General features: G+C 45.1%; 3 protein-coding genes across 3 annotated transcripts in view; all 3 read left to right on the top strand.

The window, feature by feature from the left end:
* The window catches only part of smg1 (SMG1 nonsense mediated mRNA decay associated PI3K related kinase), a 95,688-nt gene extending 92,109 nt beyond the window's left edge, over nucleotides 1-3,579 (top strand). The window contains exons 62-64 of the mRNA XM_080725106.1: nucleotides 286-468; nucleotides 588-694; nucleotides 1,579-3,579. Coding sequence (XP_080581232.1) covers nucleotides 286-468; nucleotides 588-694; nucleotides 1,579-1,656 — 368 coding nt within the window. The 3' untranslated portion in view covers nucleotides 1,657-3,579. The remainder of the gene's footprint in view (nucleotides 1-285; nucleotides 469-587; nucleotides 695-1,578) is intronic.
* Nucleotides 3,580-6,182: 2,603 nt separating this feature from the next.
* LOC308283626 (2-Hydroxyacid oxidase 1-like) lies at nucleotides 6,183-14,793 on the top strand. Its single transcript, XM_080724090.1, has 8 exons — nucleotides 6,183-6,375; nucleotides 8,819-8,970; nucleotides 9,962-10,232; nucleotides 11,335-11,507; nucleotides 12,775-12,866; nucleotides 12,983-13,141; nucleotides 13,875-13,944; nucleotides 14,512-14,793. Exons 1-8 carry the CDS (start codon nucleotides 6,239-6,241, stop codon nucleotides 14,577-14,579), a joined length of 1,122 nt encoding a protein of 373 aa, XP_080580216.1. The 5' UTR covers nucleotides 6,183-6,238; the 3' UTR covers nucleotides 14,580-14,793.
* Nucleotides 14,794-20,270: 5,477 nt separating this feature from the next.
* LOC308283483 (2-Hydroxyacid oxidase 1-like) lies at nucleotides 20,271-27,674 on the top strand. Its single transcript, XM_080723925.1, has 9 exons — nucleotides 20,271-20,417; nucleotides 20,545-20,721; nucleotides 21,750-21,901; nucleotides 23,085-23,355; nucleotides 24,452-24,624; nucleotides 25,932-26,023; nucleotides 26,144-26,302; nucleotides 26,928-26,997; nucleotides 27,521-27,674. The coding sequence occupies exons 2-9, from the start codon at nucleotides 20,585-20,587 to the stop codon at nucleotides 27,586-27,588; spliced, it is 1,122 nt and encodes a 373-aa protein (XP_080580051.1). The 5' UTR covers nucleotides 20,271-20,417; nucleotides 20,545-20,584; the 3' UTR covers nucleotides 27,589-27,674.

A 27,674-nucleotide genomic window follows, 5' to 3' on the forward strand; every position in this document is an offset into this window, starting at 1 on the left:
TATGTATGTGTTCACTTGTGTGTTTTTGTACTGTTTGTATGTGTTCACTTATGTGTTTAGGACCCCCTCTAAAATGAGATGCTGCATCTCAAGGGGTGATCCTCTCAATAAAATTCGGACAAATCTACGGTGGCCAAGAGCGGTAGAAATCTGGTTTCCCATGCAGGAGACCCGGGTTCGAAGTAGGACATAAAAGTTTGTGTAGAGTAGACTGAGAGGCGCTTTTGAATCATTGGCCGTCCTTCACATCTTCTCGTGCGCTCTCTCTCTCTCTCGTCCTCCCAGCCGTGCGATGCAGCGGGGTCGTCAAGACCCAGCAGGACTCCATGTCCCAGAATGCACGCAAGGCCCTCCCCCGTAACCTGGAGACGCCGGCCGACACCCCGCCCGGCAGCAGCACGCTGGCCACCAGCAAGGGCCTGAACCCCAGTCCCAAGCGGGCCGTGCGCGACCCCAAGACGGGACGAGGTACTGCCACTTCCCTTTTTAGTCTCCTCCTCCTCCTCATTCAGTCGTTGACTTAAACTTGACAGTTAAATATTGTCGCTGTCCTAAAACTAAACACGTGATTTGTCTGTGGTCTGCAGCCGTCCAAGAGAGGAACTCCTACGCTGTGAGTGTGTGGAAGAGAGTCAAGGCCAAGCTGGAGGGGAGAGATATGGACCCCAACAGGAGGATGAGCGTCACTGAGCAGGTACGCATGCATGCAAACCTCTATACAAGCACAATTCCCTGTGTTTGTGGGAGGGAAGTCGGGCGGGTAGGGTGATCTCTGTCACTGCACCAGCGGCTCCACACTCACCCGTCACCGCTGTAGACCGGTGAGGAGTTAGCTTAGTGGTGTTAGGTCCCTCCCGGTGGGGGCTCCTCGCTGGCAGGTGAACCGGTAGGGGCAGCAGTGTCAAGACTACAATGGATGACTGAAATGGATGAGGAATGTGGTATTGGTATAACTACTAAATTTGAAGAAAAAGGGGGAGATTAAAGATAATTGGCTTCCTTAAATGTATACAAATAAGATTTAGAGCAAATACTGTACACAGTATATTGTATACAGCGAGTTACGCAGTGGGCTAAAAATGCCACATTACTGCAATTATCCTTTTAATAAAGGTTGCAGCTTGTCTCTGTTGGGCATGTGTCTCTGGTCTATGTTGGGGTCATGTCTCTGGTCTATGTTGGGGACGTGTCTCTGGTCTATGTTGGGGACATGTCTCTGGTCTATGTTGGGGACATGTCTCTGGTCTATGTTGGGGACATGTCTCTGGTCTATGTTGGGGACATGTCTCTGGTCTATGTTGGGGACGTGTCTCTGGTCTATGTTGGGGACATGTCTCTGGTCTATGTTGGGGACGTGTCTCTGGTCTATGTTGGGGACATGTCTCTGGTCTATGTTGGGGACATGTCTCTGGTCTATGTTGGGGACATGTCTCTGGTCTAGGTTGGGGACGTGTCTCTGGTCTATGTTGGGGACATGTCTCTGGTCTATGTTGGGGACATGTCTCTGGTCTATGTTGGGGACATGTCTCTGGTCTATGTTGGGGACGCGTCTCTCATGGTCTCATTATTCTCCTGCAGGTGGATTTTGTCATCAAGGAGGCCACCAACTTGGACAACCTGGCCCAGCTGTACGAGGGCTGGACGGCCTGGGTGTGAACGGGAACGCCGCTACGTCTCTTTGGTCAAAGCAAAGGGTTAAAAAGATCCACCAGAATCCACTGAGTCTGGGGGCGAGAGGAGCCGCGCGGCACCGTGCCACACAATGGGGGGAGGTGTAAAGGGGTGAAGCGGACAGCCTAGACCAACCCCCCCCAAGCCCAAACTCCTGGGGTTGGGGGGTCACCCAATCCAGGGTAAGGAGGTCCACTTCGTAGCTACCCGCTGCAAACCACCCCGACTCCCCCCGCCCCATCGGCGACCCAGCTAACACACCTTGCTCAGCGGTGGGGAGGGGCCTGCAAAACCCCCGTCTCACTCTCTTAATGGTGTTTTCAAAACGGGTGTAAGCTGCCCGGGACGGGGGGAGGGGGGAAGGGGGAAGTGAGGGGAAACGTCTTGACGATGGGAAAAAAAAGGCTTTCTCGTCCCTCCGCTTTTGGAGGGGGAAAACTAAACAAAAAAAAACCTTCCCCCCCTCGCCTGCACAAAGCCCCTCTACCTACCAACCACCTTCCTGTAGCATCATCACCTAGCACCCCTGTTGACCCAGCCCGGACTCAGACACACCCCTGACGGGGTCCACCAACGAGGCAAGAGTCAAAAGGCAGTGATGGGACTTTGTTTGTTTGCAGCCAGGCTGAGGCCTCTCTGATGCGAGTACACAGCCTCCCATGGGGAACCAACCATACAGCTGGTTTCTAGTACGGCACGCCACTGGGCTTGGACTTCAAACGGGGGGGGGCTGAGATCGACCGCGGGGCCTGTGAAGAGCCACAATTGTCAGTTTCTGCCGTTTTTGAAGTCTCTTTCGTTAACGGCACGTGGCGATTTGTGATTGGCCAGTGGCCAGTTCTGTGGACAACAGGGCAGGTGTGATGCGGGGCGAAGGGTAAGGGGGCATAAAAATTCTAAAAGGCTGAATGGACTCCCATCTGAAGCCTCAGATTTAAAAAAACAAATAAAAATAAATGAAAAATCAAATAAAAATGATTAATGGGGGAAGAATCTGTGTAATCAAGACTTTTATTTCTCCTCAAGAAAAAAAAACATTTACAGAAAGAGGACTTCTGATTTTTACACACGCCTCTTCAATAATGTGTATCGCCAAATTGTCACGGAAGAAAGGAATGATGTCACGTGAAGATGGTTTCTGGATCAGGACTTTATCGTGGTTAAATTTAAAAAAGCCTGTTGTATGGAACTTATTATGGAGAATATTGTGATCAAGTCGGAGTGTTCTTTTATCTCCGAGGGTGTACAAATGGACCCGTTTAGGATCTACTTCTACACCGTCGGAGGCAATTTAACGCTCAGGATTTCGGTGTGTTGATTTGTGAGAGACGAGGGACATGTAAATTGTGACTGTTTTTTTTTCGTTGGGTGATATCTTGGCATACAAATAGGACGGTGGCTCTCAAACCTTTTAATTTCAAGGACCTGTATAACTGTTGAGACTGTATAAATGGAACTGAATGGAACCGCAAGGGTCCATTTGGTTCCATTTGTACAGTCTGAGTAACAGACCTGTAAGGATCCATTTAGAACCTCCTGACACTTTGAGAACCGCTGCAGTATGGCAATCCATTTCTGACACCTTTTTTCTTCGATGTGCATCTTTTGAATCTGTGTTGTGTTGTGTAGATGTTGCTCTCCTCCATCCTTTATTTGAAATGCAATTTAAAAGTAGATTGCCGTCTTTTCTTTTTGACTTGCCTGTGAGAATCCGTAGCCTTCCTGACATGTAATTACCCTCCCAACCCCTTTAGTGCTTGCGTTTTATTAATCTTGACCTTCTAGTTTTACATTTTTAGTGGGAGAAACTTAAATGACAAGTTAGTGATGTTTTTTGGTGATGGTGCAAACTGTTATTTCTTAAAAAGTTTTAAATGGGTTTTGTTTGATGCCAAATAAAGTTGGAATTAAGAGACGTTGCGCGTCGGCTGCTTCTGTTGAAACCAAGATGGAGATTGGCTTTAGTCAGCCTTCACAGCCAAAGCTTATCCAGTTCAGTCATTTTTTTATAAAAGATAAATGAATAAATAAAAATGCGAAGTAAAGTTAAAATGCAACACACTAGTACCAAGTCATTCTGAAGAAGCACCTGTCCATACCTACAGTGGAGTCGAAGTAATAGACCAAATCTATAGAAATATAATATTATGGCTAATATCCATATACTGAACTTGTGCATGCATGCTTTCACTCTTCTTGAGTGGACATGACTTTATTTAATTTTAATAGTATCCAGGCTCAGAAAACCAAGTGGATTTCACAAGAGGCCCTTGTGTAGACAATGGTGAATTTAAATAAACCAACTACCCTTTCACCTGCTTCAGGCATATTGTCATAAGAGTCTGTCGAGGGCAGATCCCTCCCCTGTTGACTTAAAAACTGCATCCGAACAGGCTGTGCTTAAAATTTGTCATTGGAAGAGGCAGCTGAAGTCTTTCGTGTTAGATAAGTATTCTAACTACTTTAGCTAGAACCATTGCAACATTTGTATTTTTGAAATGGTTTGTCCCCTTTGGATTAACTGCTATCAACTGCCAATCAATAAGTCAATCAGCTGGCTGGGAAAACCATGTTTCTACAAGTGAGTGATAATAACTAGATATTCACACAAGACTTCCATATGCTTCATTTCTGTCCCCATCCTCTTTCTTGCAGAGACCGGAACTGCTCCCCATAAACATCCTTGTCTATCCTTGTGGGTCTCATCATTGCACTCACCACTGAGGAATGATTTTACTGACAGCCATCAATCAGTTGGCTTGACACTTTGACAGTCAAGAATATCATCTTCCCTCCTCTAGCCATAATCACCTTGATACAAAACTCTCCATATGTGGGACACCAGTCATGTTCCACGCTGTCACTGTAACCCACTTAGCCTTCCTTGCTAATGTACAGTGCATATCATTATAGACTTTTTTGAAAATACCTAGCTGGGCTAAAAAGGGCTGTTTTTGCCATGTTCGTGTCGTGTGACGCGGACGCAAAGTATATGGTTTAAGTGGTTGGTTGATGTCTTTAGTTCCTGATGGTGGGGCACTAATGTTAATCGGCTGCTCGTCTTCCCTGGCGAGCTCTACCAACTGCAAGACCTGCGTTTCTTTATAAAGGTTTTAGTTTTTCTAATGTATCATTTCGATAGGTGAGTGTCTCTACAGCTTACTGAGCAAAGGGGGACTTGTTATGATGTGGTCGTTGCACTTTTTGACAACTACAGGCACGCCCCCATAATATGTAATTACAGTTCAACACATGAGCATCAATTGCCGGAGTGGTTGAACCAATATACACACACACAGACACACATACTGTATACACACACCTCTTGCATTAGGTCCCCTGCCCTGGGTGCAAGGTTCACTGGAGGGATATGTAGTTATGAAGTAACTATCTATTCTAAACAGTAAACACACACACACTATTGACAGCAGTTGGGCTGCCGTGATGTGAACACTGTGTATTAACTAACCTCGCCTACCAGGCTTTCTCCCGGGAGAGAGCCTGGTGTTCGTTCACAACAGACCGTTTGGTTTCCGCCTAAAGCGCGGAAACCACTAGAACAAGCGGCGTCGCTTTGATTTGGTTCCCACCGTTTGTTTCCCCAATCCCTATTAAAATGCTCGAGTAGCCTAGTGTGGTCTTGCCGGTCGCTAAAAGTTGGACTAAAACATGCATATACCAAACTAATTTTTCAAAAGCAAAACTACTCCGCATCGAGGAGTTTATTAGGTAGGCCCTAAAAGTATGTCCTTGAGCGCAGGGGAATTATTTTGGGTTAAAACTGTTTCCGGTGGATATTTCCGGCGAAATTGTAGTCCTTGAGTACTACAAAACATGACGTTTTGTGGTTTCCGCTCCAGACCGGTTACAAACCCGAAAAGTGAAGTGATCCCAGACTATGTATTAACAACAGTACTACAAGTGTCTGTGGTGTTCAGCTGGTCCGGGGGCCATGAAGATCTAGAAGCAGAGTCACCAGAGGAACAGCAAGAGGAGGGAGACCAGAGACGAAGGGGAGGAGGTGTGTATGGGGAGGGGGGACATGCTGGGCCCCTGATTCAGCCCGGGAAAAAAAGAGTTGGAGAGGCCCTCATTGCGCGCTATAGAGAGAGATCTCTCTCTATAGCGCTGCTGCTACTCAAAGATTTGCCATTTCAGATCATGACAAGCGACAAGCCAGTGGGCCAATTACATGAGTTATATTTCGTCGTTGTCGGGTAGAAACCTTGTATCTCCAAAACCGTTTGTTTTGTATTTATCATTTTAAAAAGGCATTGTGTGCTTGTAGATCTGCTGTTTTCACTACTTTTGTGCAAACAGTTACATTTTTTACTTTTGTGCAAACAGTTTATTTTTTTCATAATGGCCGGCCTGGACCGGCCGGGAATAAACCACCCGTTCGGGACTTGTCCCGCTTTTCCCAATGGCCAGCACGTCCCTGATGGGGAGGGGGGGGTAAGGGTCACATCAACAGTTTAATGATTAAAGCTGTTCTCTCTTTCTGTCTCTCTCACTCTTACTCTGTATTTGTTTGTGTCGCTTTCTCAGCGTTCCTCAGAACTAGGTGATGTCTGGGCAGCGTGTGTGCATCAGTGACTTTGAGGACGAGGCCAGGAGGGTCCTTCCTAAGGCTATTTATGACTACTACCGCTCTGGAGCCGACCAGCAGCAGACCCTGGCTGACAACAACGCCGCTTTCAACAGGTAACACACACACACACACCTGACAACATTAGACTATGAGAAATAAGGCCTGACTTAGTATTCACTTAATTAGTGAGTGTAATGTCACTTAGTGCAGTGGTTCTCAACCTGTGGGTCGGGACCCCCAGGGGGGGGGTCCACAAATTATTTTGGGGGGTCCCCAGATGTTTAGCTAAATGTTAACATTGTTTTCTCACTCAACAGTAAACAGACCAACATACAGTATAAGTGTATACATGGTATCTGCAAGTGACAATTTAAGGACTTTAAAGACTTTTCAGTTTTAGTACCTCTGGTCCAACATATTGGTCAAATTGCCAAATATTAGAGTCAGAAATTGTGAAAATAGCAGATCTACATGCTCACAACGCCTCGCGGAACAGATCAAGTCAAACTAAATGTAATTCCAACTCCTACAATTCCACGTTTTTGTGAAGGGTGGGGGTCCCCAGTTCAAATTATGATTATTTTGGGGGTCGCGGCCTGAAAAGGTTGAGAACCACTGACTTAGTGAATACTTAACTAAGTTAACCAGTAAGACTCCCTAATCGGGAGATAAGCGACCGTAGGTCACTTATCTCCACAAATAGAGCAAAAATTTGTTTTTCCAAAATCTTCCTGAGCATGTTGATGACATGAGTGTAGACATACTGTGTAGTGATTTTCGTGATTTTAGGGCAAAATCTGAATCGGCCTCATGGTGGCGCTAGAGGGCCATGTGAGAAATGAGGGGTGGGGTCTCCGCGCCGCCAAGGCGGACGAATAGGTACCGGCCCCGGCTCTCCCGGTCGCTCCTAGCCCGAGTTACGGCATTTTATGTGAGCTGCAGTGGCAGGGGGTCCTCCACTGGGGGCGCCACCACTTTTGCATCCGTTCTGGAGCACCAGGAGTGGGTGGTCCCCGGGAATGCCCCGTGAGCAGCCCCGTTGGGGTGGTCATTTGGTAATTTTTGCACATGTGCTAATTTTTTACACTTGGGGGTCCCCGAGGGAGCTGGGGGTCCCTGGAGCTCCGGGGGAGATATGAGCAGGGCAAAAGTGTGACGTGTGACGTGTGTGACGGACGGACGGACGGACGGACAGACGGACACCTCGAGCAGCTTTCTGTAGTAAGTGCGACCTACGGTCGCAATGAATACTAAGTGAATACCAAGTGAGTGCATGCATACTCAATAATTATTGACTTAACATTATGGTCCGGGCTGCATTTTACTATAAAGTCAGGGTTGAGTTGTCCAGAATGAAGGATATTTTCAGGAGGAACTACAATGCAGAAGCACAACCTAACCCTCACTATATCTTTAACCAGTTAAAGGGAGAAAGGGATAGTTCACCCCACCCCTCCTCTCAATTACTCACTCCATGGAGACTTTAATTTGTGGATACTTTTTTGTTTTTGTCGCATTCCTAAGCCAATAATTTGAGGAGACTATTTGTGTCTCCATAGGGAACAGAGCAGGCTCTTTGTGTCTCCATAGGGAACAAAGCAGGCTCTTTGTGTCTCCATAGGGAACAAAGCAGGCTCTTTGTGTCTCCATAGGGAACCACTGCTGGTCATCAAATTATTGGCTTAGGAACGTGAAGAAGATTTATTCAAGTCTCCATGTCTACGGAACAATTTGGGGAGGGGTATGGTGTGATGCCACATAGTGGCCATCCTTGCTGTCTGACTGGCTCTCAGCCCAGAGGGTAGCCGTTGCACTATTCGTCTTCTGCCTGGCCCACGATCTGGAGTGGATCTGGCTCTTCCAGGCCACATCCCTAGCTAGGTGCAGGGGATGCGTTTCGAAGCAGGGTGAACATCCTTTTAAACCCTATATATCGTCACTGTCGGGTAGAAACCTTGTATCTCAGAGTTTCACATTTGTACGTTTTTTCGTAAGGTAAAGCCCTGTTTCATCACACAAGACTGTCGCACAAAACTAGTGAAAACAGCAGATCTACAAGCACACAACGCCTCGCACCGCGAGGCGTTGTGTGCTTGTAGATTGCCTGTTTTCACTAGTTTCAATCATTTTTAAAATGATAAAAACAAAACAATACGGTTTTCCACCCGACAACGATGATATACTTCACTGACCGTATCATACAATGAGCTTGTAGGTTTGCCTATTACAACATGTGCCTAACCTAATTTGAATCCTAAATCTTATTCTTGACAATACAATTGCCAACAGACTGTCCTCTCTTTGGCAGATGTTCCTTCATGTTAAACACTAGCCTGGCATAGACAGACTATATACTAATAACTAACTATACTAACTGCAGTATATATATCCACACAGAGTGTTAACATGGGTGGATTGTTTAGCTGTGCAAGGCTAGTTAAACACTGTGTGTGCTTTGCATGCATGCATGCAAGCATGTGTGCATGCACAAGGTACTGTACGCGTGTGCTTTGCATGTGTGCTAACATGCGTGCGTGTGCATGTACTGTGCTGTAGATGGCGTTTCTTCCCTCGGGTGCTGAGAGATGTGTCCACCATTGACCTGTCGTGCTCCGTGCTGGGACAGCCAATCAGCATGCCTGTGGGCGTGGCGGCCACAGCCATGCAGAGGATGGCCCACCCTGACGGGGAGACGGCCACCGCCAGAGGTGGGTCAGAGAGACCGTGTGTTCATGTGTGTGTAGATTAGTGGTTCTCAAAGCGTTTCATTTAAGGACCCCATAACCCATATTACTCTGAGAGTTAGAAACCCGTAAGGGTCCATTTGGAACCCCATCAAGGTACCTTAGATACAGTATAGCACAGGAGTTTTCAAAGTGAGTGACGGGGCACCCTGGGGTAATATTTGGAATTTATTTGGACACTTAAAAAATATATTTTGTATCATTTTAAACTTGAAGTACGAAGTTGTTTTCAGTTCTAACCAAAAAGGCGATTATCTTCAATGTTTTTCTCGCAACATAATCTCAGGGAGAATAATGGCAAACATGTTTTTCCCTTATGTTTCCCCTTATATGGAGGTGAATTCATCTGAATGTACAACGCAATTCGGATGTGGTAAAGGTAATTTTAGAATATGGCATAAATATAAGGTGCTGGGTGTCTGCAGGTTAGTATTCGCCAGGTTAGCATTCACCAGCGTCAGCAGGTTAGCATTCACCAGTGTCGGCAGGTTAGCATTTCACCAGTGCCGGCAGGTTAGCATTCACCAGCGTCGGCAGGTTAGCATTCACCAGCGTCAGACTAATGGGATGTCGGAACAATGAGACGCCGGACCAACGCCATGGCACCGGCTCCTTCCGGGGACTGCCTATAAGGTGATCTATGGTACCTAAAAAATACCTACAGGTACAGTCAATTCAGAAGCATAAAAGGTTGAATCAAGATGTGAATATAGGGATGTCCTGAAGCGACAGAAGGAGGAAATGGATCTAAGAGATAGAGGAAGATCATTCCAATCAGATGGAGCCTCGTCCTTTGATCTCTTTAACGATTTGTGGCACATCAAAGTAAGGATATTGCAGATGTCTAAGTAGATATGATGAAGTAGATGGAACCAAAATTAGATTTTCAAGAGGGCTCTGATCCAGAAAGGTTTGGGAACCACTGAGCTAAATGTCTAAAGTTGCTTCTACCCAGCATGCCGAGCGGCGGGCACGGGGATGATGCTGAGCTCTTGGGCCACCTCCACCATAGAGGAAGTGATGTCAGCAATGACGACATCGCCGGGCGACACAGGCCTCATGTGGCTGCAGCTTTACATCTACAAAGACCGGGATCTCACGCTCTCATTGGTCCGCCGGGCGGAGGAGGCGGGCTACAAGGGCATCTTTGTCACCGTGGATACGCCGTATCTTGGCAGGAGGTGGGACGACGTGCGCAACCGCTTTAAACTTCCCTCCCACCTCAGGTAGGAACCATGTTTTCGAAAGCCTTTATTTAATCAGAGAAGAAACGTTTCGACGTCAAGAGTACATCTTCCATCTTGACATCGAAACGTCATCGCTTTTACTTGTTGCTCCGTAAATAATAAAAGAGATCACACCGGCGTGAAGTGAGCAGTGCCTTTTATGAGTTCATTTCATTAAGCGCCCCGCGGAGCTTGGCCAATGCCAAGCTCTGCGAGACAGACATACGGACGGACGGACATACACACAAAGACAGATGTAGGAGCGGTTAGCACCCCTCAAAAAGGCTTAAATTCATCTGAGTTGCTCCAGTGCCTTTGTTTTCTTTTTTGCCAGACCCATGAAATGGGTAGGCCTACATAAGCAAATGTCGGTCTGTCCGGGTTTTCTATATAAAGGGTATATATGATGATGACATGATGATGACATGCCTACAAAAGGCATGATGTCATAAATGATGATGACAGACAGGGGGTCTGGCACAACCAGGTTGACCTGGTCTAGTTTATACTGATGTTCCATTTATGCCATTTTTAACTTGACCTTGACACTAAAGTTAATCAGCCCTGCAAGCCAAATGACGTTATGATAACGTCCTCCGGTGACTCCTGTGACGTTCAGAACCAGGACAGATCACAGCCCATATGGGGATGATCTTGACGTCATTACCAGGACGTCACATGGACTATAGGATTATTTTTACTGTTTGTTGTTTCTAACACATGAACATGTAAGGTTATCTGGCCTTGATCGGACCCCCTCTGATTAATCAAGGATGTCCGTTTTCGTGGGCATGATTTATGTTGGTTGAAATCAGGTGATATTTTAGGCGAGATCTGACTAGTCATGGTTTGACTTGATCTGGCCCCAATCACCGATTGGTCCAAGTCCTTACCGTGCTTGCTGGGATGCCTTCAGGAGAATGTGCTGTAAATCTGTTAATTGGTTATTTTGTTCACAAGACAGACAGACAGACAGACAGACAGACAGACAGACAGACAGACAACATTGCTGCAGGATAACCAACAATATATGTGCGTGTGTGTGTGTGTGTGTGTGTGTGTGTGTGTGTGTGTGTGTGTGTGTGTGTGTGTGTGTGTGTAGCATGACCAACTTCACATCATCGACACTGGCATTCTCTGAAGGTAGCTATGGCAACGACAGTGGATTGGCAGTCTATGTTGCCAAGGCGATAGACCCCACCCTCTCCTGGACAGACATCACCTGGCTGAAAAAACACACCCACCTGCCAGTGGTTGTGAAAGGAATACTGACTGGTACACACACACACACACACACACACGGTGACATTCGGAAAAAGGAAATTCATCCCAGGTTGTGAAAAGCTAGTAAAGTCTCTACAAGCTGATCTACAATGTGTTGCGATGGCGAATTTGTAGATCGACGTCTTCTGCAAAGAGAAAAGTCTGGGCGAATATGAGGCAGAGAGTAGTTAGAAAGGTGGGACTTCCGCTGTGTTAATTTCACCGGTAGTTTTTTCACAGTGCAGTGTTCCTGCTAACTTAAAGGACCAGGTCACCACTGGGACAACCAGATCTTATTTTATTGTTGTGTGGGACACGATCAACACAATCCTGAATTATTTTTTGTGTTCAATCTGTGTTTTTAGATATGTTAGTATTTCAGCATGCTACAACTGGTCATATGATGCATTTTGCATCATATGACCAGTTGTAGCATGCTGAAATCGGCTGAAATACTAAAATATCTAAAAACACAGATTGAACACAAAAAATAACTCAGGATTGTGTTGATCGTGTCCCACACAACAATAAAATAAGATCTGGTTGTCCCAGAGGTGACCTGGTCCTTTAAACGCAGCGCTTCCGCCAAATTGGAGCACTTCCGTTAAGACAACCCACAGCGCTGGTCGCGCCCTGGGGTGCCGCTGCATATATAGGCAGGGGTGCGCATGCGTCGTTAAAATGCATGAATTTAATCCTCAGAATCCTGATTCATTGGCTGCTGCCTGCTGCATTACAGGCACTCGTCAAAATATCCAAGAAGCAATAAGCTATATTGGTCGCTATACGGAACTCCACACCGTCACCATCTATCTTGCTGGTGCCTTGCTCAAGGACACTTGGACACCTAGGCCAGGGCCTGGGCATCGCACCGGAGACCTTCTGTTTCCCAGGTGGCCTTCTATCCATTCAGCTACGGCTCCCCAATTTTATTATGAATAACTGGTACAGTCGTGGATGCTAGTGTCATGCTGTTTCATACAGGGAATAGATGGTATGCGTGTGACATCACCATCATACCAGGAGGTTATGCGGGAACGCCTACTGAGTGGCAAAAAACGATATGCTACTTTTTGGCCTTGACAGCCCATACAACCAAACAGAAAAGTCCTATTTGATTGCATTAAACAACGTTAAACAACGTTAAACTCACTTTGCCACTCGATTTGCCATTCACTTTAAACATTCGCATACCCTCTATACATTACTTCAAGCACCCAACACGGCATGTGTGTGTGTGTGTGTGCGTGCGTGCGTGCGTGTGTGTCTGTCTCTCTAGCTGAGGATGCCATTCAGGCTCTGGACCATGGTGTCGATGGTATCTTGGTGTCCAATCACGGAGCTCGACAGCTGGACGGAGTTCCTGCCACGGTCTGCGCATCATGTGTGTGTACGTGCAGTGTGTATTTTCTTTTTGACTGAAATGCAAATTGTTTCATCGTCCTGTGTGTGTGCATGTGTGCATGCGTGCGTGCATGTGTGTGCAGCTGGATGTGCTTGAAGACGTAGTGAGCGCGGTCCAGGGTCGCTGTGAGGTCTATCTGGACGGAGGAGTGAGACGAGGGACAGACGTCCTGAAAGCCTTGGCTCTGGGAGCCAAGGCGGTGTTCGTAGGACGACCTGTACTGTGGGGACTGGCCTGTCAGGTGACGTTTTATTCGTTTTCCATTGCCTTTAGCACTACTGTGAAATCTTGAGTGCTCATTTGAGACTGAGAGCATACAAATGTACAGGCAACTCGTTCTACACTCACCTATGGTCATGAAGTGTGGGTCATGACCGAAAGAATAGGATTGCAGATTGGCGGGTAGTGGTGGTGTGAAGGGGAGCGTGTCGCTATTTCTACAAGTCATCTTTTCGACAACCTAACCCTAACCCTAACCTCCATGGGATAAGTAGCAATACCTGCCGACGCTCCATTGTCGAAATGATGTGCGTTCGAAAAAGCGAGATTTCCCCGCGTGAAGGAGTGAATTCTCATGTTTATTTCTCTATAGTGTCATAAAGAACCTTTACCTTATTTCTTCTGTTCTGATAAAAGATAAATCCCTTTTATTCTGATTATTGTTTTCATAGTTTCTTCTCAAAACTTCAGCAAAAGTTGAAATATATTTACTTTGTACCTTTTAAATCAATTAATTTACCTATGTGTGTGTGTGTGTGTGTGTGTGTGTGTGTGTGTGTGTGTGTGTGTGTGTGTGTGTGTGTGTGTGTGTGTGTGTGTGTGTGTGTGTGTGTGTGTGTGTGTGTGTGTGTGTGTGTGTGTGTGTGTGTGTGTGTGTGTGTGTGTGTGTGTGTGTGTGTGTGTGTGTGTGTGTGTGTGTGTGTGTTCGTGCGTGTGTGCATTGCGCACGTGTGTGCGTGCGCACGTGTGTGCAGGGAGATCAAGGAGTCTCTGAGGTTCTGGAGCTATTGAGGTCAGAACTGCGACTTGCCATGGCCCTGGCAGGTAAAGTATATGCACGCGCGTCGCGCGTGCATGCACGCACGCACGAACACACACACACACACACACACACACACACACACACACACACACACACACACACACACACACAAATCTCTATGGGAAAATGATTAGGTTTTCTATCTGTGGCACCACAAAATGGCCAGCACTCCCACTGAAATGTTTTCGGGCTATTAGACGTATACGTCTAAACGCTAGTCTAAAATTGGTCTAATATTTTTTGTTTTTAGATGTCTAAGCTTAGATTAAACATTGATTAGACGTCTAATCTACATATAGACCGTCTATATATAGCCGTTGAAATAACGTCTAATCAAGGTCTAGTCTAAGCTTAGAAAAAAACGTTCACTTTTAGACCAATTTTAGACTGACCTCTAATAGCCAACTATTGCTCACTGGGCTGCTATGCCCGGCCTGTATCTGTTATCATTTACATACACAACACCTCAACTGACCTCTGTGTCACTGTACAGTAAATACTTACGAAACCATCAATGCTTCTGTGTCTGTGTGCTTGCACGTGTGTTTTGTGTGTGTGTCTGTCTCTAGGCTGTCGTTCTATATCAGAGATAAGCAGGTCCATTGTCAGGAGAGTGGAGTTCACCTCGAGGATCTGATGACCTCTTGTGGAGAATCTGGAGAACTGCAGCTGCAATCTCTGGTCACAAAAGAAGTGATGGAAAATAAACTCATTTTGTATTATTTACCACCGTGCCCTGACCGTCTGGTGTGATGTCCTAAATAATGTTGAAATTAAAAATAGAATACAGAGGCTTGCACTCCATCCATTGCATTGTTTATCCACTGCCTTGAAATAAACTCCAACTTACACTTGAGCATTGGAATGAGTCATGTTGTGTGTGTTAGGACTTACAAGATTACAATGTGATGTATTACTCCACACACACACACACACACACACACACACACACACACACACACACACACACACACACACACCGATTAAAAATAAATCCACATATTCCTTGGGATGTGTATATTCTTGTTCTGTACCAGCCGTGGCTATTGTCTCCGTATCAAACGAAACCAAGCTAATGCACGACTTTGCACTTTGGGGATGCATGCTGGTGGCCTTCAGCAGATGTTTTGTTTTCGCTTGCTATCTTTTGTACAAAATAGAGCCACGGCTGATGTCGGAAAGAATAGGAATCCACAGGAGCTTATTTAAAAAATCGCCTTAGAATTAACAGAGATGTCGCTTTAAATAGACCTGTGACTCCTGTGGGCTCCAACGAGCGACCACCTGACGGTCAGCACAGTGCCATGGTCTGACCACCCATGGCATCCTGAGCCATATCTCGCTCAATACTCAACCGATTTTTAAAATAAATAAAAACTCATATTACTTGGAAAGCCTACTTTCTTTTCCGACGCTAGCCGTGACTGTAGCTGTGTACAAAATATAGCAAATGGAAAACAAAACATTCCGGTGATGGCTACATGGATAGACTGTGCGCACAATAGCGCGCTCATAATTACAAGATGGTAGTTTTCCAAATCATTATTCGCAAGACGGAATCTCCTTAAAGGGGAAGAGTCGGAAGACCACCCATTTTCAATATTGAACTATGTCATTAATATACCTTAGAGAAGTTATGTGTTGCCTAGAACTGGAGGATTGATTTTGGGGTTTGTATTGTAAAGTACAACTTGATGACATCACACATTGTACTCTACAATACAAACCCCAAAATCAATCTTCCAGTTCTAACCAACACAGAAGGGGGGAACTTTTTTTCTATTTCCACACAACTCCTCTGAGTTATATTAATGACATAGTTCAATATTGAAAATGGGTGGTCTTCCCCTTTAAGAACTGGCATATTTAACGCCATAAAAAAGGTGGCCTTTGTTTGTTCTGCAGTTGTATAATACTAGAAATTCGCGGCCGCTGTGCGGCCGCTCCATTCCTAGGACTTCGCGCCCTCCGGGCGCTCAGGCAGGACTGCTCTATATTTGATCAACATAAGGGTTTAGGTTTTAAGTCAGATTAAAATGTTTTCAAAAATCCATTTTTAGATTAACACACACAAACAATTACAGCATTAATGGCGGCCATTTTGGCAGGCATCTTGAAGAAGGTGTGCAGAAAGCTGATTACATGAATTAATTTTTTATAATTTTTTATCACCATCACAGGCTGCCCAGAGAGCAGTGAACACATTGCTGTCTCATATATTAGTGAACAGTGCCCCCCAGTGGCGACAGGGGGCGAATCAGGCTGCTTCAAACATGTCCGTTTTGTGGAGGCTTCATGTCCGTTGTGTGGAGTGTGGGCGTGGCTCTTAAAGGAATGTATATATAAGATTGGCTATTTTCGGAGTGCAACACGGTCATATAATGGAGTGTAAATCAGGCTTAAATGAGGCATAACTGGCTGAGGCCGACCTCACACTGTGCTGACGGGGAAAGGTCACACAGAGCTGCTCACACGCAGGCCCACACACACACACACACACACACACACACACACACACACACACACATCCACACATCAAAGAAAAATACACTAACATGACATTCAATGCTATCGCCACCAAATACATCAAAGCATGTGAACGCTTTTGATGAATGCGGCTGTGCTGCCATTTATAAATTAAGAAGCCACACGACCAAAAAAGAAAAAAAAAACACATGGGAACAAGCAACAAATCAATAGATCTATACCAATAATGATGTGTCTCACCACGGTGCATAGTGCTCCCACAGGGCCACAGAGCGACCGTTTTATTATCAAGCCACACATGCGCCGCGGCGCTATGCTATCAGCCATTTATCTTAGAGCAATGGGAGGTTATGGACCCTGGGCCTATACAGCATTGTAGATTACTAGAGGGTTGCGGCCCTTCGGGCCACTCACATCTAGTTAAAAAAAATAAAAAATAAAAAAGTAAAAAAAAAAAAAAGTAAAAAAAAAAAAAAAAGTTAAAAAAAAGAAAACGTTAAAAAAAAAAAAAAATGGGGGGGGAACTATTGTGGCGGAACTATTGTGCCGCAGCGCACGTTTCCGGTCGGACATATTTGACCGGCGGACTATTTTATACAGAGGCAAAATATGAGGGTAATAACGAATACAACTGTATACAGAGGTTTGGAAACGACATCTTGCAAAGGTGACATGGGTGTTTGAATTTTTAAGCTATATTTAGTACATATGTAGTACATCTTGGCCAAGTGGTTTGGTATTTAAGTTAGCGATACATGACCCGGAAGTAGATCACTTACTCTTTTGTAATATAAAGATAGGATTTAAATTAAAATATTATTTTTTATCATATCTTTAGAGCAGTGAAGTGTGGTGTGTGGTGTGTGTGTGTGTGTGTGTGTGTGTGTGTGTGTGTGTGTGTGTGTGTGTGTGTGTGTGTGTGTGTGTGTGTGTGTGTGTGTGTGTGTGTGTGTGTGTGTGTGTGTGTGTGTGTGTGTGTGTGTGTGTGTGTGTGTGTGTGTGTGTGTGTGTGTGTGTGTGTGTGTGTGTGTGTGTGTGTGCCACAGTGATGCCGTTTTGATTGATTGATTGAAGACTATTTTCAGTTTGCATAGGAATAGGTACTGTTTCATGGTACAAGGTCAACTTAAAGGAGATCCTAGTTAGTGGTATAGCAGGAGTCAAATCTGGGTTGAACGTGATTGGTGGAGCTGCCTCTGGTGTTGTAATTGTGGACATCCTTGACATTATTAGTATTTAGTCAGGTACATGGGTATCTTGGTGGTCTAGTGTATCTTGTACTCAGCTACCGTGAGCCACCCCACGCTTATATAGGCCTAGTGATAAGCGGTGAGGTGGGCCCGAGGAGGAAGGTCAAGCAGGACCCTAATCAGTTTGTTTTGGGCTATTTGGTATTTGGGGCATTTCGATACCAAACGAGGATGTAATCAATGCGGGGCCCAATAAGAGCACCTCCTAGGGTCTTCCGTCTTCCTCCGTGTTTTGCTATTGACCAGAGGGGCAACCCTATGCAAGAAACACATTTGTTGGTTGACTTTTTTTGATTACCTTAGTGGTAGTTTTTTCACTGGAAAGGTTTGCCTCTAAGATGCTTCCCAAGTAGAAGATTTAGTTTTTTCTTGCTATTACAGTATCACCCACTTTGATTGTGAAGTTATGGACTTTGTTGAGGTTATGAATTGACCCAAAGAGGATGGATTCACTATGCACATAAAACATGGTGTTAAAGTGGCTAGAATGATTGTGATGGCACACATTTAGCTGGGGACCTCCTGGTGTAGGAGAGCCTTCACAAGGAACCAAATGGACCCGTATGTGTACACACTCAGAGTTATGGGGGTCCTTGAAATAACTGACTCCACTGTGAGGGTCCATGTCTCATACAGCAGTACTGACTCCACTGTGGAGACATGAGGGTCCATGTCTCAGTACTGACTCCACTGTCCCTTGAGGTCTTCTCCCGTGTCTTATTTCCACACTTTCCACAACTCATGCAAGGCATTCCAGGCAAGTGGCTCATATCCGACAAAACTGAAGTCATTATTTTCAGCACGCAAAAATCTGTCATCTGGTGTTTATTTGGACTGTAATCCATGCTTTTATCACCTCTCAGTTGGACTATTGTACCTCTGTTCATTATGGGCTGACTCAGTCCACTCTCTCCCGACTACAGATGGTCCAGAACTCAGCTGTCAAACTCCTGACTGGAACTAGGAGGCTTGGAGGCTTCTGACCCACTGGCTACCAGTGTAACACCATGTTGATTTTTAGATTTTCACTTTTTGTTTTTAAGCCTTAAACGGCCTTGTGCCTCAGTACATCTCTGGTTTCTGCACCTCCTGCATCCATGGTATTTACTGTCTACCAGTCGCTTTGACTTCAAGTGTTTTGAAAAAATCATTATCAGTTTACTGAAGGCAGCGGTTGGTTGTTCATTAGATACTTTTCAGTTTGCTTATAGGAGTAACAGGGGTATAGAGGATGCAGTTTTGGCCTTGGATTATCTTCTTTTGGAACACTTGGATAATAACAAAAAGAACAAAGCTTATGCACACCTTCTTCTCGTAGATTTCTGCTCAGCATTTAATACAATACAGCCACATCTCTTAATTAAGAGGTTGAGGGACCTTAATGTTCATCCCCTTATTATCAGGTGGTATTATTCCTTTTTAACTGGACTTACAAAAAAAGGTCAGCGTAACTATGTCGGAGCCCAGAACCTTGGGTACTGGAGCACCTCAGGGCTGTGTTAGCTCACCTGTCCTTTTTACTTTGTACACAAATGAGTGTAGAAGTGATAACCCCAGTCTCCTCGTATAAATACTTGGATATTTGTATTGACAAGTTGACAACTCACTAACTTGGAATACACACCCTTTTTGCAAGGGACATGCAAAATAACAAGTTTTGTTTTTTACAAAAACAATGTTTGTATGCAGATTGCTGGCTCTTCAAAGGACAGGGTTACTTGAGGTCAGGATGAGATTAGGTTTGTTTGGTTGTCAAATGTCAAGGCGATCAGGTTGATACAAATGTAACAATGGACACAAGACACTTAACCCTTAAGTTCTGTTCAGATTCACTACACCTTCGTTCTGTTCGGGTCATTTTGACCCGGTGGATATTTGGTTTAAAAATAACAACACTAATATAAATTTTAACTTAACAAATCATCATGATACATTGACTTTGACTCAATACCAAACAATTCATATGATATATTTGGTAAATGTTTGCATTTCTGCTTTGCTATATCACATTAAACACTGAAAGAGCTAGGCGTTTTTACTGATTTAGCTGAAATCCATGTAAAAAAAACTACTTCATTTAATACTGGGCAATATTGCTCATGCTTATAAGAAGGGGGGGAGGGTTCGGAATGGGGCTTCGGAAGGGGGGTGTTAGAAGTGGGGGTGACTGTGTGTCTGTGTTTTGGCATAATACTGTGTATTTCTGTGCTTCCGGGTCAAAATGACCCGAACAGCACTTAAGGTTCAAAAAATATGAGGGGGGTGTAGCATGGGTGTAGTGCAAAAATATTTTTTTTACATGTTCATCTCAGAAGAATCTTTAAGGCCAGTGAGTTTCAGGTGGAAACATTTTTAACTTCTACCTTTTTTTTCCAAATGAAAATGTAAAACGGGTCAAAATGACCCGAACAGCACTTAAAGGTTAAGCTATACTTGATCTGTTAGACGTAGTTATTAGACGTTAATCATGACATGTTAAATGCTGCTCACGAGTCACGACACGGAATGCCAATGGAACCTTATACTTAACATGCTATAGTTATGAAGTAACTATCTAAACAGTAAACACACACACACGCTATCGACAGCAGTTGGGCTGCCGTGATGTGAACACTGTGTATAAACAGCAGTACTACAAGTGTCTGTGGTGTTCAGCTGGTCCGGGGGCCATGAGGATCTAGAAGCAGAGTCACCAGAGGAACAGCAAGAGGAGGGAGACCAGAGACAAAGGGGAGGAGGTGTGTATGTGGGGAGGGGGAGGGGGGGGGGGGTAAGGGTCACATCAACAGTTTAATGATTAAAGCTGTTCTCTCTGTCGGTCTCTCTCTCATTCTTACTCTGTATTTGTTTGTGTCGCTTTCTCAGAGTTCCTCATAGCTACTAGCTGTGCGTATATGTGTGGGTGATGTCTGGGCAGCGTGTGTGCATCAGTGACTTTGAGGACGAGGCCAGGAGGGTCCTTCCTAAGGCTATTTATGACTACTACCGCTCTGGAGCCGACCAGCAGCAGACCCTGGCTGACAACAACGCCGCCTTCAACAGGTAACACACTCACACACACACAAACACACCATACCTGACAACATTAGACTATGAGAAATGAGGCCTGACTTAGTATTCACTTTAGTAGTCACTTAGTGCAGTGGTTCTCAACCTGACCCAGGGGGGGTCCCCAAATTATTTTGTCGGATCCCCAGATGTTTAGCTAAATGTTAACATTGTTTTCTCACTCAACAGTAAACAGACCAACATACAGTATAAGTGTATACATGGTATCTGCAAGTGACAATTTAAGGACTTTAAAGACTTTTCAGTTTTAGTACCTCTGGTCCAACATATTGGTCAAATTGCCAAATATTAGAGTCAGAAATTGTGAAAATAGCAGATCTACATGCTCACAACGCCTCGCGGAACAGATCAAGTCAAACTAAATGTAATGCCAACTCCTACAATTCCAAGTTTTTGTGAAGGGTGGGGGTCCCCAGTTCAAATTATGATTATTTTGGGGGTCGTGGCCTGAAAAGGTTGAGAACCACTGACTTAGTGAATACTAAGTTAATGAATACTAAGGGAATACCAAGTGAGTGCATACTCAATAATTATTGACTTAACATTATGGTCCGGGCTGCATGTCTGTAGGTGTACTGTAACACCTATGGGCATGCATGCACACTTTTACAATAAAGTCAGGGTTGAGTTGTCCAAAATGAAGGATATTTTCAGGAGGAACTACAATGCAGAAGCACAACCTAACCCTCACTATTATCATTAACCAGTTAAAGGGATAGTTCACCCCCCCCCCAGACTGTCCCCTCTTTGGCAGATGTTCCTTCATGTTAAACACTAGCCTGGCATAGACAGACTATATATAATAACTAACTATACTAACTGCAGTATATATATCCACACAGAGTGTTAACATGGGTGGATTGTTTAGCTGTGCAAGGCTAGTTAAACACTGTGTGTGCTTTACATGCATGCATGCAAGCATGTGTGCATGCACAAGGTACTGTACGCGTGTGCTTTGCATGTGTGCTAACATTCGTGCGTGTGCATGTACTGTGCTGTAGATGGCGTTTCTTCCCTCGGGTGCTGAGAGATGTGTCCACCATTGACCTGTCTTGCTCCGTGCTGGGACAGCCAATCAGCATGCCTGTGGGCGTGGCGGCCACAGCCATGCAGAGGATGGCCCACCCTGACGGAGAGACGGCCACCGCCAGAGGTGGGTCAGAGAGACCGTGTGTTCATGTGTGTGTAGATTAGTGGTTCCCAAAGCGTTTAATTTAAGGACCCCATAACCCATATTACTCTGAGAGTTAGAAACCTGTAAGGGTCCATTTGGAACCCCATCAAGGTACCTTAGATACAGTATAGCACAGGAGTTTTCAAAGTGAGTGACGGGGCACCCTGGGGTAATATTTGGAATTTATTTGGACAAATATTTTGTATCATTTTACACTTGAAGTACAAAGTTATTTTCAGTTCTAACCAAAAAGGCGATTATCTTCAATGTTTTTCTCGCAACATAATCTCAGGGAGAATAATGGCAAACATGCCCTTATGTTTCCCCTTATATGGAGGTGAATTCATTTGAATGTACAACGCAATTCGGATGTGGTAAAGGTAATTTTAAAATATGGCATAAATATAAGGTGCTGGGTGTCTGCAGGTTAGTATTCGCCAGGTTGGCATTTGCCAGGTTAGCATTCACCAGCGTCAGCAGGTTAGCATTCACCAGTGTCGGCAGGTTAGCATTCACCAGTGTCGGCAGGTTAGCATTCACCAGTTTAGTGTTGGCAGGTTATCATTGACCAGTTAGCATTCACCAGTGTCGGCAGGTTAGCATTCACCAGTTTAGCGTTGGCAGGTTATCATTCACCAGTTAGCATTCACCAGTGTCGGCAGGTTAGCTTTCACCAGCGTCGGCAGGTTAGCATTCACCAGTTTAGCGTTGGCAGGTTATCATTCACCAGTTAGCATTCACCAGTGTCGGCAGGTTAGCATTCACCAGCGTCGGACTAATGGGATGTCGGAACAATGAGACGCCGGACCAACGCCATGGCACCGGCTCCTTCCGGGGACTGCCTATAAGGTGATCTATGCCATGGTACCTCAAAAATACCTGCATGTACAGTCAATTCAGAAGCATAAACAGGTTGAATCAAGATGTGAATATAGGGATGTCCTGAAGCGACAGAAGGAGGAAATGGATCTAAGAGATAGAGGAAGGTCATTCCAATTAGATGGAGCCTCGTCCTTTGATCTCTTTAACGATTTGTGGTACATCAAAGTAAGGATATTGCAGATGTCTAAGTGGATATGATGAAGTAGATGGAACCAAATTGAGATTCTCAGGAGGGCTCTAATCCAGAAAGGGAACCACTGAGCTAAATACTCCTACCCAGCATGCCGAGCGGCGGGCACGGGGATGATGCTGAGCTCTTGGGCCACCTCCACCATAGAGGAAGTGATGTCAGCAATGACGACATCGCCGGGCGACACAGGCCTCATGTGGCTGCAGCTTTACATCTACAAAGACCGGGATCTCACGCTCTCATTGGTCCGCCGGGCGGAGGAGGCGGGCTACAAGGGCATCTTTGTCACCGTGGATACGCCGTATCTTGGCAGGAGGTGGGACGACATGCGCAACCGATTTAAACTTCCCTCACACCTCAGGTAGGAACCATGTTTTCGAAAGCCTTTATTTAATCAGAGAAGAAACGTTTCGACGTCAAGAGTACATCTTCCATCTTGACATCGAAACGTCATCGCTTTCACTTGTTGCTCCGTAAATAATAAAAGAGATCACACCGGCGTGAAGTGAGCAGTGCCTTTTATGAGTTCATTTCATTAAGCGCCCCGCGGAGCTTGGCCAATGCCAAGCTCTGCGAGACAGACATACGGACGGACGGACATACACACAAAGACAGATGTAGGAGCGGTTAGCACCCCTCAAAAAGGCTTAAAGTTGCTCCAGTGCCTTTGTTTTCTTTTTGCCAGACCCATGAAATGGGTAGGCCTACATAAGCAAATGTCGGTCTGTCTGTCCGGGTTTTCTATATAAAGGGTATATATGATGATGACATGATGATGACATGCCTACAAAAGGCATGATGTCATAAATGATGATGACAGACAGGGGGTCTGGCACAACCAGGTTGACCTGGTCTAGTTTTATACTGATGTTCCATTTATGCCATTTTTAACTTGACCTTGACTAAAGTTAATCAGCCCTGGAAGCCAAATGACGTTATGATGACGTCCTCCGGTGACTCCGGTGACGTTCAGAACTAGGCCAGATCACAGCCCATATGAGGATGATCTTGACGTCATTACCAGGACGTCACATGGACTATAGGATTATTGTTACTGTTTGTAATGTTAGTTGAAATGTGAACATGTAAGGTTATCTGGCCTTGATCGGACCCTCTCTGATTAATCAAGGATGTCCGTTTTCGTGGGCATGATTTATGTTGGTTGAAATCAGGTGATATTCTAGGCGAGATCTGACTAGTCATGGTTTGACTTGATCTGGCCCCAATCTAGACATCACCGATTGGTCCAGGTCCTGACCGTGCTTGCTGGGATGCCTTCAGGAGAATGTGCTGTAAATCTGTTAATTGGTTATTTTGTTCACAAGACAGACAGACAGACAGACAGACAGACAGACAACATTGCTGCAGGATAACCAACAATATATGTGCGTGCATGTGTGTGTGTGTGTGTGTGTGTGTGTGTGTGTGTGTGTGCGTGTGTGTGTGTGTGTGTGTAGCATGACCAACTTCACATCAGCGACACTGGCGTTCTCTGAAGGTAGCTATGGCAACGACAGTGGATTGGCAGTCTTAGTTGCCAAGGCGATAGACCCCACCCTCTCCTGGACAGACATCACCTGGCTGAAAAAACACACCCACCTGCCGGTGGTTGTGAAAGGAATACTGACTGGTACGCACACACGGTGACATTCTGAAAAAGGAAATTCATCCCAGGTTGTGAAAAGCTAGTAAAGTCTCTACAAGCTGATCTACAATGTGTTGCGATGGCGAATTTGTAGATCTGCAAAGAGAAAAGTCTGGGCGAGAGTAGTTAGAAAGGTGGGACTTCCGCTGTGTTAATTTCACTGGTAGTTTTTTCACAGTGCAGTGTTCCTGCTAACTTAAAGGACCAGGTCACCTCTGGGACAACCAGATCTTATTTTATTGTTGTGTGGGACACGATCAACACAATCCTGAATTATTTTTTGTGTTCAATCTGTGTTTTTAGATATGTTAGTATTTCAGCATGCTACAACTGGTCATATGATGCATTTTGCATCATATGACCAGCTGTAGCATGCTGAAATCGGCTGAAATACTAAAATATCTAAAAACACAGATTGAACACAAAAAATAACTCAGGATTGTGTTGATCGTGTTCCACACAACAATAAAATAAGATCTGGTTGTCCCAGAGGTGACCTGGTCCTTTAAACGCAGCGCTTCCGCCAAATTGGAGCACTTCCGCTAAGACAACGCACAGCGCTGGTCACGCCCTGGGGTGCCGGTGCATATATAGGCAGGGGTGCGCATGCGTCGTTAAAATGCATGATGTGCGGCAGATCAAACAAAAGGAAGCGCTCTCTTGTACCAACAGCTAGGACAGGAATTTAATCCTCAGAATCCTGATTCATTGGCTGCTGCCTGCTGCATTACAGGCACTCGTCAAAATATCCAAGAAGCAATAAGCCCAGGGGTGTTAATAAGCCCACAGAACAACACGCCGTCACCATCTATCTTGCTGGTGCCTTGCTCAGGGACACTTGGACACCTAGGCCTGGGCATCGCACCGGAGACCTTCTGTTTCCCAGGTGGCCTTTCTATCCATTCAGCTACGGCTCCCCAATTTCATTATGAATTACTGGTAGGCCTACAGTCGTGGATGCTAGCGTCATGCTGTTTCATACAGGGAATAGATGGTATGCGTGTGACATCACCATCATACCAGGAGGTTATGCGGGAACGCCTACTGAGTGGCAAAAAACTATAATGCTACTTTTTGGCCTTGACAGCCCATACAACCAAACAGAAAAGTCCTATTTGATTGCATTAAACAACGTTAAACAACGTTAAACTCACTTTGCCACTCGATGTGCCACTCACTTTAAACATTCGCATACCCTCTATACATTACTTCAAGCACCCAACACGGCATGTGTGTGTGTGTGTGTGTGTGTGTGCGTGTGCGTGCGTGCGTGCGTCTGTCTGTCTCTCTAGCTGAGGATGCCATTCAGGCTCTGGACCATGGTGTCGATGGTATCTTGGTGTCCAATCACGGAGCTCGACAGCTGGACGGAGTTCCTGCCACGGTCTGCGCATCATGTGTGTGTACGTGCAGTGTGTATTTTCTTTTTGACTGAAATGCAAATTGTTTCATCGTCCTTTGTGTGTGCATGTGTGTGTGCGTGCACGCGTGTGTGTGTGTGCAGCTGGATGTGCTTGAAGACGTAGTGAGCGCGGTCCAGGGTCGCTGTGAGGTCTATCTGGACGGAGGAGTGAGACGAGGGACAGACGTCCTGAAAGCCTTGGCTCTGGGAGCCAAGGCGGTGTTCATAGGACGACCTGTACTGTGGGGACTGGCCTGTCAGGTGACAACTAACATGAACCACTGTTCTGCCTAACACAGCTTCTGTGTAAGGCAGGTTTTTTTTTTTCTTTTTTTTTTGCGTTTTATTTGTTTTCCATTGCCTTTAGCACTACTGTGAAATCTTGAGTGCTCATTTGAGACTGAGAGCATACAAATGTACCGGCAACTCGTTCTACACTCACCTATGGTCATGAAGTGTGACCGAAAGAATAGGATTGCAGATTGGCGGGTAGTGGTGGTGTGAAGGGGAGCGTGTCGCTATTTCTACAAGTCATCTTTTCGACAACCTAACCCTAACCCTAACCCTAACCTCCATGGGATAAGTAGCAATACCTGCCGACGCTCCGTTGTCGAAATGATGTGCATTCGAAAAAGCGAGATTTCCCCGCGTGAAGGAGTGAATTCTCATGTTTATTTCTCTATAGTGTCATAAAGAACCTTTACCTTATTTCTTCTGTTCTGATAAAAGATAAATCCCTTTTATTCTGATTATTGTTTTCATAGTTTCTTCTCAAAACTGCAGCAAAAGTTGAAATATATTTACTTTGTACCTTTTAAATCAATTAATTGACCTGTGTGTGTGTGTGTGTGTGTGTGTGTGTGTGTGTGTGTGTGTGTGTGTGCAGGGAGATCAAGGAGTCTCTGAGGTTCTGGAGCTACTGAGGTCAGAACTGCGACTTGCCATGGCCCTGGCAGGTAAAGTATATGCACGCACGCACGAACACACACACACACACACACACACACACACACACACACACACACAAATCTCTATGGGAAAATGATTAGGTTTTCTATCTGTGGCACCACAAAATGGCCAGCACTCCCAGTGAAATGTTTTTGGGCTATTAGACGTATACGTCTAAACGCTAGTCTAAAATTGGTCTAATATTTTTTGTTTTTAGATGTCTAAGCTTAGATTAGACATTGATTAGACGTCTAATCTATATATAGACCGTCTATATATAGCCGTTGAAATAATGTCTAATCAAGGTCTAGTCTAAGCTTAGAAAAAAACGTTCACTTTTAGACCAATTTTAGACTGACCTCTAATAGCCAACTATTGCTCACTGGGCTGCTATGCCCGGCCTGTATCTGTTATCATTTACATACACCTCAACTGACCTCTGTGTCACTGTACAGTAAATACTTATGAAACCATCAATGCTTCTGTGTCTGTGTGCTTGCACGTGTGTTTTGTGTGTGTGTCTGTCTCTAGGCTGTCGTTCTATATCAGAGATAAGCAGGTCCATTGTCAGGAGAGTGGAGTTCACCTCTAGGATCTGATGACCTCTTGTGGAGAATCTGGAGAACTGCAGCTGCAATCTTCTGGTCACAAAAGAAGTGATGGAAAATAATCATTTTGTATTATT

This window comes from Nannobrachium achirus (genome assembly GCF_963921795.1).
Source record: "Nannobrachium achirus genome assembly, chromosome: 4".
Lineage (NCBI taxonomy): Eukaryota > Metazoa > Chordata > Actinopteri > Myctophiformes > Myctophidae > Nannobrachium > Nannobrachium achirus.

Coding starts and splice junctions, on each gene's coding strand:
- LOC308283626 (XM_080724090.1), top strand. CDS start 6,239: ATGTCTGGGCAGCGTGTGTGCATCAGTGACTTTGAGGACGAGGCCAGG. Junction 6,376..8,818: donor AACAACGCCGCTTTCAACAG/GTAACACACACA, acceptor ACTGTGCTGTAG/ATGGCGTTTCTTCCCTCGGG. Junction 13,945..14,511: donor ACTTGCCATGGCCCTGGCAG/GTAAAGTATATG, acceptor GTCTGTCTCTAG/GCTGTCGTTCTATATCAGAG.
- LOC308283483 (XM_080723925.1), top strand. CDS start 20,585: ATGTCTGGGCAGCGTGTGTGCATCAGTGACTTTGAGGACGAGGCCAGG. Junction 21,902..23,084: donor AGAGACGGCCACCGCCAGAG/GTGGGTCAGAGA, acceptor ACTCCTACCCAG/CATGCCGAGCGGCGGGCACG. Junction 24,625..25,931: donor TGTGAAAGGAATACTGACTG/GTACGCACACAC, acceptor CTGTCTCTCTAG/CTGAGGATGCCATTCAGGCT.